The 14,213-nt window shown below is 45.8% G+C and overlaps 1 protein-coding gene across 1 annotated transcript; it reads right to left on the reverse strand.

Moving 5' to 3' along the window:
- Window positions 1-272: 272 nt before the first annotated feature.
- Window positions 273-11,968, reverse strand: LOC132394005 (interferon-induced protein 44-like). Its single transcript, XM_059969601.1, has 7 exons — window positions 11,773-11,968; window positions 11,641-11,686; window positions 11,326-11,527; window positions 9,496-9,624; window positions 2,189-2,351; window positions 2,005-2,102; window positions 273-690 (listed from the first exon to the last, which is right to left on the reverse strand). The coding sequence occupies exons 1-7, from the start codon at window positions 11,780-11,782 to the stop codon at window positions 529-531; spliced, it is 810 nt and encodes a 269-aa protein (XP_059825584.1). The 5' UTR covers window positions 11,783-11,968; the 3' UTR covers window positions 273-528.
- Between the last annotated feature and the right edge of the window lie 2,245 nt (window positions 11,969-14,213).

Consider the following 14,213-nt stretch of genomic DNA (forward strand, 5'->3'; position numbering starts at 1 on the left):
CTGTAGGCTTTCTATGTTTCATCAGTAACTGTGATTGGCTGTAACAGTAACTGGCTACAACTAAGACCATTTGTAATTTTGACCAGTTCTAACACAGGCCGGATATAACAGTGACCAGCTGTAACTGACTGGATGTAACAATGAATGGCTATGCTCTGACTGCTGTAACAGTGAGCAGCTGTAACCGTTATTGATTGTAACACTGACTGGCTGTACCAGTGACCATCTGTAACTGTGACCAACTGTGACAAAGGAACATAAGGCACATTGAGTGCTTTTATTCTGCCAAGTGGGCTGAGCCAGTTTATTTGAGAAACCCTTTCAGCAGATACAAACAGAAGAATGGAACCAATTGTACAAGAAGTTACTAAAAGTCTACATACAAACAGGTGATTGTGCAAATATATAAACATGCATAAATAATGCTAAAGCTACAGGGAAAACAATAAAAACATCAATCCCACAGCAGTGTCTGTGCTCCTGAAATTGGATTGAATTCACAGCACTGGACAAGGTCAGCTGTGATCATTACACTGCTTTGAGAAATCGGTCAATGTTTCTGACCATATTATCCAGAACATATAGGGCCAGGATGCATCTTATCATCTCGATCTGATCACCTCTCCACTGATTCGAAACCACAAACATGGAACGCCTTTCCATCCCAGTATGTTCTGCCAACGTCTCAAACTGAGGGAAAGGAAGGAGAGAGAGGGTATTAATGGAATTATAAACACCACAGGCTTTAGATTCATGGGCAATGGTAGCAGTAACAGAGATGGAGAGAGCTGTTCCATTGGGATGGGCTTCAGCTGTGTTGTGTTATGGCCAGTATCCTGGGGAATCATGTGAATACTGTGTAGACCAGGCTTCAGACTAGACAGAAAGGGGAGGGTTCCAAGGGCAAAATGCTTAATAAGGCCTTTTTTTCTTGGAGTGGGGGAGGATGAGAGGTGACCTGATAGAGGTGTACAAGATGATAAGAGGCATTAATCGTGTGGATAGTCAGAGGCTTTTCCCAAGGGCTGAACAGGCTAACACAAGAGAGAACAATTTTAAGGTGCTTCGAAGTAGATACCAAAGAGATGGCAGGGATATGGTTTTTAAGCAGGGAGTGCTGAGTGTGTGGAATGGGCTGCCAGTGACAGTGGTGGAGGTAGATAGAATAGGGACTTTTAACAGACTCCTGGACAGGTGCATGGAGCTTAGAAGAATAGAGGGCTGTGGGTAACTTTAGGCAATTTCTAAAGTAAGTACATGTTCAGCACAGCATTGTGGGCCAAAGGGCTTGTATAGTGCTGTAGGTTTTCTATGTTTCTTACTGAAGAGGAAGTGAGAGAGCGGTGGCACAGAGGAGTGAGGGGGATTTGACAAACAAAGTGTGGCAGGAGGGGGCAGAAAATATCAGTAAAATGAGGCAGCACAAAGTAAAGCCGAGTAATAGAGTTTAACACGTGGCTAAGGAGATGGTGCAGGAGGAGGAGGGCTTCAGATTATTGGACTCTCTTCCAGGGAAGTTGGGACCTGTACAGACGGGATGGTTTGCACCTGAACTGGACTGGAACGAATATCCCAGCAGGAAGGTTTTCTTATGCTGCAAGGGGGGTGGGGGTGGAGTTTAAACTAGAACTACACAGGATGTGAACCAGAGCACCTGAACAGATAGTGGAGTGGTTGTGGGGAAAGATGTTGCTGCACCTACACACAAGGTCAGGAATCAAAAGGTTGATCATAGTGGGACTAATGTTCTGAGTTTTGTATGTTTCAATACAGGGAGTGTTGTAGGAAAGGCAGATGAGCTTAGGGTGTTCAAAGAATTCAAAGTATATTTATTATCAAAGTAAGCATAAATTATAGAACCTTGAGATTTGTCAGCTTACCGGGAGCAACAAAGCAAATACCTCCTGTATTTACCTCTCTACTGTCAGTGGGATCATGCTATTCACAGATTGGGTGCTATGTTTCCCACATCAATGTCACTTCTCCAATTCTACAGATTATTACCTTCTGCTGCAGTAGCTTATATTCATAAATCCTTGCATTGTATTTCTCTGGTATCTGTAATAATTCAAACTTGGTCCCAATCACAACCCTGTGAACATCTGGAAAAGAGAGATGATCCAGATATCAATATGAAGCTGCAATACTGAGGTGACAACAGTTACACAGACCAAAAGAAAGCACTTACATTTCTGTGCCACAACCGTCTGTAACTCCTGAAACTCTTTCATTTTATCGGCACTGATGCTGTCCATGGTGTTGATGTCAAAAATGAATGCCACTCCATGAATTACATTTTCCCGAATAATGGGATAGTTGGAGACATCCGAGTCAGGGTTGAAATGCTTTAACTAAATGAGACAATGAAGAACTGGTTAGAGAGGAAGCAGCAAGAACACCGATGATCACAACCACTCAGCACTGAGGTGAACACTGACTGGAGGGACCAGTCCCATCAGACAAAGTCCAGAGATCAGAGTCACTGATCTACTGAGATCCAAATGGGCTCTGATCTCACTCTTGCTTCAGGGATCAGTGGGTCCCCTCTGTCCCTGTCAATCTCCAGCTGGGAATGTTGCTCTCCCCAGTTCACTGTTACTTCTCATTTCCTTTCATTATGGGTCCCCTCTGTCCCCATGATCTCTTTAGAATTTGCTCTGAGCTCTTTGAAACTCAGACCCTTGCTCTGTTTAATGAATCAACATTTTTACCTAAATATCAGAACGTGATATCAAAGTTTTCAGATGATTCAGAAACAGTTTTGTCCTTCACACTGCAGGATAATCCTGAGGAGTGTGAGCTGTTCAGTCTCCATCAGTAATGTGGGAGAGACAATCGTGTGTTTTGTATCCAGGTTACTGGGTGATCGGAAGGTAAATAGTGAGTTCAGCAGCTTTTGTTCATGTTTGTTTCCTTCAGCCATTCAGCAAGTCTAGTCTATGCTAGCTCTCTGTCAGTTCACACTTCTCTCATCTCCCCATCAGCTCCCCATCATTCTGACAACCCACTGGAGATGACAGCAGCAGATTGACCCAATGACCTGCACGTCATTGGGATGTGGGAGCCGGAAACCAGGATCATTGGGGAAACATACATCATCTCAGGAAGAACGTGCAAACACCACACAGACAGCTCCGGAGGCTGGGATGGAATTGGAATCACTGGATCTGTGAGGCAGCACTACTAACTGCTCCATCACTGTGTCACACAGTAGTACAGACGACCTGCTCCAATTATATCGGGTCCTGGTGAGGTTTGTGCACAGTTCAGGATTCCTGACCCAAGGAAGGGTTACAGCAATGGCTGACCAGACTGACCCGGGGATGGTGGGTTTGACGAATGAAGAGAGATAAGAACAGGAACAGGGACAGAGTGTAGGGGAATGTAATGGGTGACAGATGGCACATATTGTTATCATAGAAACTGTTCCACATGATTCACAAACACCCTCATTGAGTTGTTGTGTTCACTGTAAGAGATGCTGCCTGATGTAATAACATCAGTTTAAGGTGACTTGTTTTTTCTGAAATAGAAGTAAACCACTGCAAATCTTATTAAACACATAAAACAACTCTCAAATGTTTTACTCACAAAATTCTACAAGGGCAAACACATCCAACCCTCCTGTCATGCCTCCACTAACCCCAGCCTTCTCCTCCAAGTCAGTAAGCAGAACTGATCTAGTCTAAACCTCAACACCCTTCTTCTGTTGGCCCATGGCCATTGACTCCTGAGTGTCTGTTCTCACATCAGTTTGGAAATAAGACATGATCTCATGTCCACACACAGAATTCCAACATCAAACCCCACATGGTGGTGCGGTTGGTCCATAATGGATGCCAGCAGAAGGCAATGTGGGAGACAAGGAGAAGCTGCTTCAGGTGAGTTGGAGCAGGGGTCTGACCATCATAGGGGCAGGTGACCCTGTGACCTTCACTAGCAGTGGAGCAGATGCTGGGGTCATGTGTTGCTGGGTCTGATCCATTTCCCCATCACTGCTCCTTCTCCTGACCTGTATCACGTGGAGGATGTCAGCACACCACTCAGTCCTCCCTCAGAGGGACAAGAGCTCAACGCATCCTAGAAATGAGTAGAGGGCAGGTGAGGTGGGGACGGCTGGTGGAGAGACACCAGGGAGAGTGGTGTGGAACTGAAGATCACGATCAAGATCAGGTCGCTTTTATTGTCATTTCAAACACGAAACAACATTAAACATTAAAACATTAAAAACGAAACAACATTCCTCTAGGACCATGATGCTACATGAAACAACACAAAACTACATTAGTCTTGGTTACAGATATCAGTCCTGGGGTAACACACGAGGACTTGGTTACAGAGGTTAGTCCCTATTGAATCTCTGTCACTGTGTCCCTATGTGTTACTCCAGTATAAACATCTTAAATTGTGTCCCCATGTGTAGCTCCAGGAAAGATCTCTGTCCTGTGTCCCTGTGTGTTACTCCAGCACTAATCTCTGTCATCGTCACTGTGTGTCACTCCAGGATTAATATCTGTTACCGTGTCTATGTGTGTTATTCTGTGTCTAACCTCTTTCACTGTGTCCCTGTGTGTTACATCAGGACTAATCACTGTCACTGTGTCCCTGTGTGTTACTCCAGGACTGATCTCTGTCACTGTGTCCCCGTGTATTACTCCAGGACAAATCTTTGTCACTGTGTCCCTGTGTGTTACTCCAGGATTAATCTCTGTCACTGTGTCCCTGTGTGTTACTCCAGGACTAATCTCTGCCACTGTGTCCCTGTGTGTTACTCCAAGGCTAATCTCTGTCACTGTCAATATGTGACAATCCAGGACTAACCTCTGTCACAGTGTCCCCGTGTGTTATTCCGGATCTAATCTCTGTCACTTTGCCCACGACTGGTAATCCAGGACTAAACTCTGTCACTCTGTCCCTGTGTGTCACTCCAGGACTAATCACTGTCACGGTGATCCTGTCTGTTAAACCAGGACTACTCTTTGTCCTGCGTCCCTGTGTGTTACTCCAAGGCTAATCTCTGTCACTATGTCCCTGTGTGTTACTCCAGGACTAATCTCTGTCACCTTGTTCCTGTGTGTTCCTCCAGGAGTAATCTCTTTCACCATGTCCCAGTGTGTTAGAAACATAGAAAACCTACAGCGCAATACAGGCCCTTTGGCCCACAAAGTTGTGCTGAACACGTCCTTACCTTAGAAATTACTAGGCTTACCAATAGCCCTCTATTTCACTAAGCTCCATGTACCTATCCAAACATCTCTTAAAAGACCCTATCATATCTGCCTCCACCACCGTTACCGGCAGCCCTTTCCACGCACTCACCAATCTGTGTGTAAAAAACTCATCCCTGTCATCGCCTCTATACCTGCTCCCTAGCACTTCAAACCTGTGTCCGCTTGTGGCAACTATTTCAGCCGTGGGAAAATGTCTCTGACTCTCCACACATTCAAAGCCTCTCATCATCTTGTACACCTCTATCAGGTCACCTCTCATCCTCCTTCGCTCCGAGGAGAAAAGGCCGAGTTCACTCAAACTATTCTCATAAGGCATGATCCCCAATCCAGGCAACATCCTTGTAAATCTACTCTGCACCCTTTCTATGGCTTCTACATCCTTCCTGTAGTGAGTCCACTAGAACTGAGCACAGTACCCCAAGTGGGGTCTGAACAGGGGCGGATATGGCATACAGCTATGTAGAATATATATAGTATCTTACTCAAGGACGAATCTGTCACTATGTCCCTGTGTGTTACTCTGGGAATTAATTTTTGTCACTGTCCACATGGGTTACTCCAGGACTAATCTCTGTCACTGTGTTCACATGTGTAACACAGGGACTAACCTTTGTCATCATGTCCGTGTGTGTAACTCCAAGGCTAATCTCTGTCACTGTCACTGTGTTAATCCAGGTTTAATCTCTGTCACTGTGTCCCTGTGTGTTACTCCAGAACTAATCTCTGTCACTGTGTCCCTGTGTTTTACTCCAGGACTAATCTCAGTCACTGTGTTTCCGTGTATACCTCCAGGACGATTCTCTGTAACCGTATCTCCATGTGTTACTCCAGGACTAATCTCTGTCACTGTGACCCTGTGTGTTACTCCAGGACTAATCTCTGTCACTGTGACCCTGTGTGTTATTCCAGGACTAATCTCTGTCACTGTGGCCCTGTGTGTAGTTCCAGGACTAAACTCTGTCACCATGTCCCAATATGTTATCAGGCATGTTATGTAGGCATCACTCCAGAGCAGGCAGAAGACCAGAGCGGGATGTCCAGAAAGAGGAGGAGGGTTGAAGAAGGGAGAAGGTGTCATCAGTGGGAGTGGGAGAGTTCTTGTCAAAGAAGCAGCCTTGAAGACAGAGCCGGCGGAAGAAGAGTTCGGCGTCATTGTGTACGTGGAATTCGCTGAGGTGTGGGCGGAGGGGTACAAAAGTGAGGACAATCGCAGAAGTGCAATCGCTGTTTCTTTGACTTTGTCACAACCTGCAGGGATTGCAAGATCTTCCATCTGCAGACCCCAGAGCCTGCTGGCTCCACCACTAGCAGGCATGAACTTTGGATCACTGCCCCGGCCGTCGATCTCGGCAGCTCTACCAACCCAGGGCGTATTGAAAACCCGGACTCCAGTATCATCAACGCGGGCTCCAATGACCATGGACACCTTCAAAGCGATTGGGCAGCCTCCAACTGCGACTCCAGCCTTGGACTTCAGGCCGGGTCTCAACGTGCTGCGATTGTGACTCCAGTCTCCCTTTCCCCCATCATCATTCTGCAATCCCCTCTCCCTCAGATCCCATTATCAGCTCCTGGGCCCTCAGGTCCATCTTCCTCTCACCCCAACCCCCGCCTCTCCTCCGACACCAGCAGCCTCCTCCTCCCTCTGATCCCAGCTTTCATCCGTGCCGGGTCTTTACCATCCCCATCAACCTTCAGCTCTCTGAGGCAGAGGGCTCTGACCTCAGCAAGGGCCTCATCTTGTCCCCCTTCGCCCACACCTCAGCGAGTTCCGCTTACGCCATGACGCTGAACTCTTCTTCCGCTGGCTCCGTCTCCGAGATCACTTCTTCGACAAGGACTCTCCCACCCCCACCGATGACCCCTTCTCCCATCTTCAACCCTCCTCCTCTTCATGGACACCCCACTCTGCTCTTCTGCCTACTCAGGATCTTTTTATTGACAATGCTTTTTTCCCATAGATGCTGCCTGGCCTGCTGTGTTCCACCAGCATTCTGTGTGTATTGCTCTGTCCTGTGTCCCTGTGTGTTACTCCAGCACTAATCTCTGTCATCATCACTGTGTGTCACTCAGGGCTAATCTCTGTTACTGTGTCTGCATGTGTTATTCCGTGTCTAATCTTTGTCCCTGATTGTTACTCCAGGACCAAAGTCTGTCACCATGTCCCTGTGTGTTACTCCAGGACTAATCTCTGTCACTGTGTCCCTGTGTGTTACTCCAGGACTAATCTCTGTCACTGTGTCTGTGTGTTAGTCCAGGACTAATCTCTGTCACTGTGTCCCAATGTGTTTATCCAGGGCTAAACTCGGTCAGCGTGTTTGCGTGTATAACTCCAGGGCTAATCTCTGTCAAAACATCCCCGTGTATTATTCTGTGTCTAATCTCTGTCACTTTGTCCCTGTGTATTACTCCAGGACTAATCTCTGTCACGCTGTCCCCATGTGTTACTCCAGGACTAATCTCTGTCACTGTGTCCCTGTGTGTTACTCCAGGACTAATCTCTGTCATTGTGTCCCTGTGTGTTATTCCAGGACTAATCTCTGTCACTGTGTCCCTGTGTGTTATTCCAGGACTAATCTCTGTCACTGTGTCCCCGTGTGTTATTCCAGGACTAATCTCTATCCCAGTGTTCCTGTGTGTTACTCCAGGACTAATCTCGGTCACTGTGCCCCCGTGTATTACTCCAGGACTAATCTTGGTCACCGTGTCCCTGTGTGTCATGCCAGGACTAAACTCTGTCACTGTGTAATATTCCAGGTCAAATATCTGTCACTGGGACTCAGCATGTTACTCCAGGAGTAATCTCTGTCACTGTGCCCCTGACTGTTCCTTCAGGACTAATGGCTGTCCCCAAGTCCCAGTGTGTTAGAAACATAGAAAACCTACAGCACAATACAGGCCCTTCAGCCCACAAAGTTGTGCCGAACACGACCCTATCTTAGAAATTTACCAATAGCACTCAATTTTACTAAGCTCCATGTACCTATCTAAAAGACTCTTATAAGACCCTATTGTATCCGCCACCACCACCGTAGCCAGCAGCCCATTCCACACACTCACCACTCACTGAGTAGAAACCTTACAGCTGACATGTCCTCTGCTCCTACTCCCCAGAACCTTACACCCGTGTCCTCTTCTGGCAACCATTTCAGCCCTGGGAAAATGTCTCTGACTCTCCACACGATCAATGCCTCTCATCATACTGTACACCTCTATCATCCCCCTTCGCTCCGAGGAGAAAAGGCTGAGTTCACTAAACCTATTCTCATAAGGCATGCTCCCCAACCCAGGCAACATCCTTGTAAATCTCCTCTTTCTATGGCTTCCACATCCTTCCTGTAGTGAGATGACCAGAATTGAGCACAGTACTCCAAGTGGGATCGCAACAGAGTCCGATCTAGCTTATATAGCATACAGCTATATATAATATAAATAGCATATTACTCTAGGACTAATCTGTCACTATGTCCCTGTGCGTTACTCCAGGAATTAATTTTTGTCACTGTCCACATGGGTTACTCCAGGACTAATCTCTGTCACTGAGTCCACGTGTGTAACACAGGGACTAACATCTGTCACTGTGTCCCCGTGTGTTATTCCAGGTTTAATATCTGTCACCTTGTCCCCGAGTGTTACTCCAGGACTAATCTCTGTCACTCTGTCCCTGTGTGTTACTCCAGGACTAATCTCTGTCACAGTGTCCCCGAGTGGTACTCCAGGACTAATCTCTGTCACTGTGGTCCCATCTGTTACCCCAAGACTAATCACTGTCACCGTGTCCCTATGTGTTACTCCAGGACTAATCTCTGTTATTGTCACTGTGTGTCAATCCAGGACTAACCTCTGTCACAGTGTCCCCGTGTGTTATTCCAGGTCTAATCTCTGTCACTTTGTCCTCAAGTGTTACTCCAGGACTATTCTCTGACACTATGACCCTGTGTGTTACTCCAGGAGTAATCTCTGTCACTGTGTCCCCATGTGTTACTCTGGGACTAATCTCTGTCACAGTGTCCTGGTGTGCTACTCCAGGACTAATCTCTGTCTCTGTGTTCTCGAGTGTTATTCTTTGTTCGGTATTTCTGTATTACTTCTTTTACAGTGTGTCGTCTTCTTGCAGCCTAGGTTATAATTTATATCCGATCGAAGCATGGACCTAGTCTTCAGAACCATGGCTGTTTTGTTGGAAATTTTTCTTGGAGCCATTTCTCCCTTCTCTCTCTGAGGTTGTGGATATCAGCAGTATGAAGTAATGGAGTAAACTCACGTTTGTTTCTTTGGGAACTCTCCCTTCCAGGATCATCTGTAACACTCTCTTTGTCCGATCACTGTTCTCCAGAGAGTTCCATCCAGCTGTATCCCAAAACTTTAAACACCCTGCTCTGTAGGACCTGAGCTGTAAATTTTCAAAAAGATGTACATTTGTATTGCATCTTTCACGAAGAGTGAAGTTCTGTGTAATGTAGAACACAGGGTAGACAGTGTTTACACAGCAAAATCCCACAAACAGTGGAATGTTTATCAACAGAAGATCTGCTTTGTGTCATTGGCTCATGGCTAAAAATGGGCACAGGAACCCAGGAGAACTCCTTGCTCTTCCCTCAGTGATGGGACATTCCAGTCTGTAGAAGAACACCCTTATCTTCTCTTGGTCACATGATGTCTCATGACACAAGGAAACTCCAACTCCCTTGCTGCCCTGGGACTGTTTACATTCCCCTGAGAGAGCAGGTGAATCCTTGGTATACAGACCAGAGACACTCTGACTGCAGCAATGTTATCCTGAATCTCTGGATTCCCCTTTCAAACTGCAACATTCCAGTTCACTGAGAAAACCAAATTAATAAGGATAGTCTTGGAGTGAGAGAGCAGAAATGTGGAGAATACTCGGCACATCAGACAGCATCCATGGAGAAAGGAACAGGGACTGTTCTGAAGAGAAGGGATTTGTGGCTCAGCCCTTTTGCAAAAAGTTCATTCTGGATTAGGTGTTGCGAAATAAACTGGATTTGATTTGGAATTTTAAAGTAAAGAAAGCTTTGGAGGTAGGGTTTCATAATATGATTGAATTCACCCTGAGGTTTGGGAGGGAAAAACAAGAAAATTATGTATCAATTTTACAGTGGAATAAAGGGAATTACATCAATCTTCACTGTGGAAGACAGAGAGTCCGGGACTAGGACTGAGCGTAGCTGCTATTAGTACAGAGAAGGTGATGGGAAGTGGAAAGGTCTGCATGTGATGAACTGCGGCCCAGGCTCTGAAAGGGGTTCCTGAAGAGATTGTGGAGGCATCAGTAGTCATTATTGAAGAAGCAATAGATTCTAGATTGGTTCTGAAGGACTGGAAATTGCAAATGCCACTTCATTAACCCATTCTCCCAAACTGTCTCAGTTCTTCTGCAGATTCCCTGCTTCCTCAAAACTAACTACCCTCCACCTATTTTTGTATCATCCACAAAACAAGTCACAAAGCAATCAATTCCATCTTCCAAATCATTGGCATATAACATGAATAAAAACAGTCCCACTATCAATCTCTGTGATTACCACTAGTCACCAGCAGACAGTCAGGAAAAACTCTTTGCCTCCTGCCAGTCAGATAACCTTCTGTCCATGCCAATGACCTTACTGTAATACCATGGGCTTTTAACTTCTTCAGCAGCTTCATGCATGGCTCCTTGTCAAAGGCCTTCTGAAAATCCAAGTGAACAACATCCACTGTCTCTGCTTTGTCTTTCCTGCTGTTATTTCCTCACAGAATTCCATCAGAGTTTTCAGGTAAAATTTCCCCTTTAGAAAACCATGCTGACTTTGTCCTATTTGGTCATGTGCCTCCAAGTGTATCCTGACCTTGGGCCAATTGGCCTATAATTTCTTTTTCCTCCCTCCCTTCTTAATTCCCCAGCTAATTGATATCAGGGACTTGGATTTAAATACACTTTTCCCAGCCTCGGGACCACCCGTGGTACTTTCCAGCAAATAGATTGGAGTGAGGTGACCTCTGATGTGGACATCAGGGAGACACACAAAGGATGCTGAATCGAGCAACATATACCGCCTGTGCGGTGATATTAAATCGACAGCAGTGTGTGTACCTCTGGTGTGAGAGACCCGGGACTGTCTCCTGTCGGGACACAGGTTATGGTCGCTCCTTGTGGATCCAGAGCGGAGAGGAATGTGTTGATGGTCGATGATTTTCCAGCCCCCACCATGCCGAACAGCAGGATGTTTATATAGTCCACACAGCCCTGAGGGGGGTTGTAGTTACATAAGTAGTTCCTTAGAGTGTTCAGATTCCTGCCAAAGACCAGGGAGACAGAGCATCAACTGTCTGGGTGAAACGGGTAAACAAAATCATTACATTGACCTCTGTCCGGTCGGGATGACACACCCCGATTATGCGAACCTACCGCTCGTCCATGGTTGGGAAGTGAAAACAGCCGTCCTTCGAAAAATCTGAAATACAATGTGAAAGTATTAATTTCTTTGTTTTTTTTATCTCGGGGAGGGGTCTCAGTAACGGATTGAAGATATAAACTCACTGCTTCCCATGTTTGGCGCTGTGTAAACCCAGTGATCGGCGCCGGTGAGTTGACCGCGCTTCAGCCTACGAGATCCACGTCTATTTCCTGTTTCTACTTTCACTTTCGCTTGCGACTGGTCGATGCGCGAACTCGGTCAAGGTGGACAAGTGAGGCAGGAACCGATGAGGAATTTAACAGTGACATTACATCCATTCTGATTTTACTTGTTACATGTTAACTCACACAAAACAACCCTTCCTGTTTATAATACTATCACCCGCGAAAAGGAAAAATGGCGGGAGTTCCCACCACGCAAACTCTGTCGCATTATTCCGTAAGACCATACCATAAGGTATAGGGCATTCTGCCCATCGAGTCTGCTCCGCTGGGCAGATCAAATTCTGCCGGTCATCCCCACTCCCCTGTTTTCACCCCATACCCTTTGATGCCCTGGCTAATCAAGAAACTATCTATCTCTGTCTTAAATTCACCCAACGACACGGCCTCCAGAGCCGCTCGTGACAACAAATTCCACAGATTTGCCACCCTCTGACTAAAGTAGTTTATCCACATCTCAGTTCTAAAAGGACATCCATCAATCCTGGCAACGCACACAAAATGCTGGTGGAACGCAGCAGGCCAGACAGCCAAAACGTGGACTATGCTGCCTGGCCTGCTGTGTTCCACCAGCAATTTGTGTGTGTTGCTTGAATTTCCAGCATCTGTACATTTCCTCGTGTTTGCGTCCTTCAATCCTGAAGCCTTTTGTCCCAGAATCCCATACCATGGGAAATAACTTTGCCATATCTAATCTGTTCAGGCCTTTTGACATTCAGAATGTTTCTATGAGATCAACCCTCTTTCTCCTGAACTCCAGGGAATACAGCCCAAGGGCTGCCAGATATTCCTCATACGGTAACCCTTTCATTCCTGGTTCCGACTCAAGCTGGAGGTCAACGTTTAGGGTATCTTGCACAAGGACTCCCAAGTCCCTTTGCATCTCTGCATTTTTAATTCTCTTCCCATCTAAGTAATAGTCTGCCTGATTAGTTCTTCCACCAAAGTGCATGACCAAACACTTTCCAACACTGTATTACATTTGCCACTTCTTTGCCCATTCCCCTAAATTATCTAAGTCTCTCTGCAGGCTCTCTGTTTCCTCAGCACTATCTGCTCTTCCACCTATGTTTGTATCATCAGCAAATTTAACCACAAATCAATTAATACTGTATTCCAAATCATTGACATACTTTGTAAAAAGCAGCAGTCCCAACACCGACCCCTGTGGATCTCCACTTGTAACCTGAAGCCAGCCAGGATAGGATCCCTTTATTCCTGCTCTCTGTTTTCTGCCAACCAGCCAATGCCCCACCCATGCTATAACATCCCTGTAATTCCATGGGCTCTTATCTTGCTAAGCAGCCTCATGTGCGGCAACTTGTCAAAGGCCTTCTGAAAATCCAAGTACACTACATCCACTACATCTCCTTTGGCTACCCTGCTTGTAATTTCCACAGAGAATTGCAGTAGGTTAGTTAGGTAGGATTTTCCTTTCAGGAAACCATGCTGGCTTTGGCCTATCTTCTTTTTTATCTCACAATATATTTATTGTTTTGTTTTCCAAATAAAGATTTCATAGTATATAGGCAGCTTGTGCAGTACATAACAAATGTATCAAAAATACAGTTCACATCTATGAAAGAGGTTCACCCATAGTACAACCATGCTTTGGTTGCCTCCCTGACCCGACCCACCCCACCCAATTCCCATCTCCAAGCTTTAGCTTTAGCATTAGCAAAAAAGGTTAAACAGAACCTTTGTCCCCACAGAGCTGCATTGGTATAGAGAAGATGTATTTTCCTAATACATAGACTGTTGTATGTTTACACGTCTGAGTCCATAGAATTTTACTAGGAAATGCTGAAGGTCAGGAATTTATGCGCAGAGGAAAGGAAGAAAGAATGGACCTTTAGTTTGGCTCGGAGTTCTGAAAGTATTCGAAAAAGAATCAATCCCCACACCTTTTGGAACTTTATGTCTGAGTTGAGAATTGAATAATGGATCTTCTCAAGGTATAGACTGGACATGATGCCCCTGAGCCACTGAGCATGAGTGGGGGGGGGGGGGGGGCAGCAACCCTCTACCCGAGCAAGACTGCATGCCTGGCCAAAAGAGAGGCAAAAGACAGTATGCGGCATTCGGTCAGACTTAGATGCATGTTCCCCTCTCCGGAAGTGCCGAAAAGAACAATCAAAGGGTTAGGCTTCAAATTATAATTAAGTATTTGGGATAGAGTTTGGAAAACATCTTTCCAGTATTTTCCAAGCTAGGGCATGCCCAATACACATGAATAAGGGAAGCACCACCCCTTTTGCATTAGTCGCAGCAGGGATTAACATCTGGGTAAATGTGAGATAATTTAGTTTTAGACATATGGGCCCAGTGTACGACCTTGAACT

The sequence above is a fragment of the Hypanus sabinus genome, chromosome 1 (genome assembly GCF_030144855.1).
Source record: "Hypanus sabinus isolate sHypSab1 chromosome 1, sHypSab1.hap1, whole genome shotgun sequence".
Classification (NCBI taxonomy): domain Eukaryota; kingdom Metazoa; phylum Chordata; class Chondrichthyes; order Myliobatiformes; family Dasyatidae; genus Hypanus; species Hypanus sabinus.

Excerpts from the sequence above, each read along its gene's own strand:
- LOC132394005 (XM_059969601.1), bottom strand. Across the intron at positions 11,528-11,640 it reads TTCCCAACCATGGACGAGCG|GAATCTGAACACTCTAAGGA; the intron begins GTAGGTTCGCAT and ends GGTCTTTGGCAG. Across the intron at positions 2,103-2,188 it reads GACGGTTGTGGCACAGAAAT|ATGTTCACAGGGTTGTGATT; the intron begins GTAAGTGCTTTC and ends TCTCTTTTCCAG.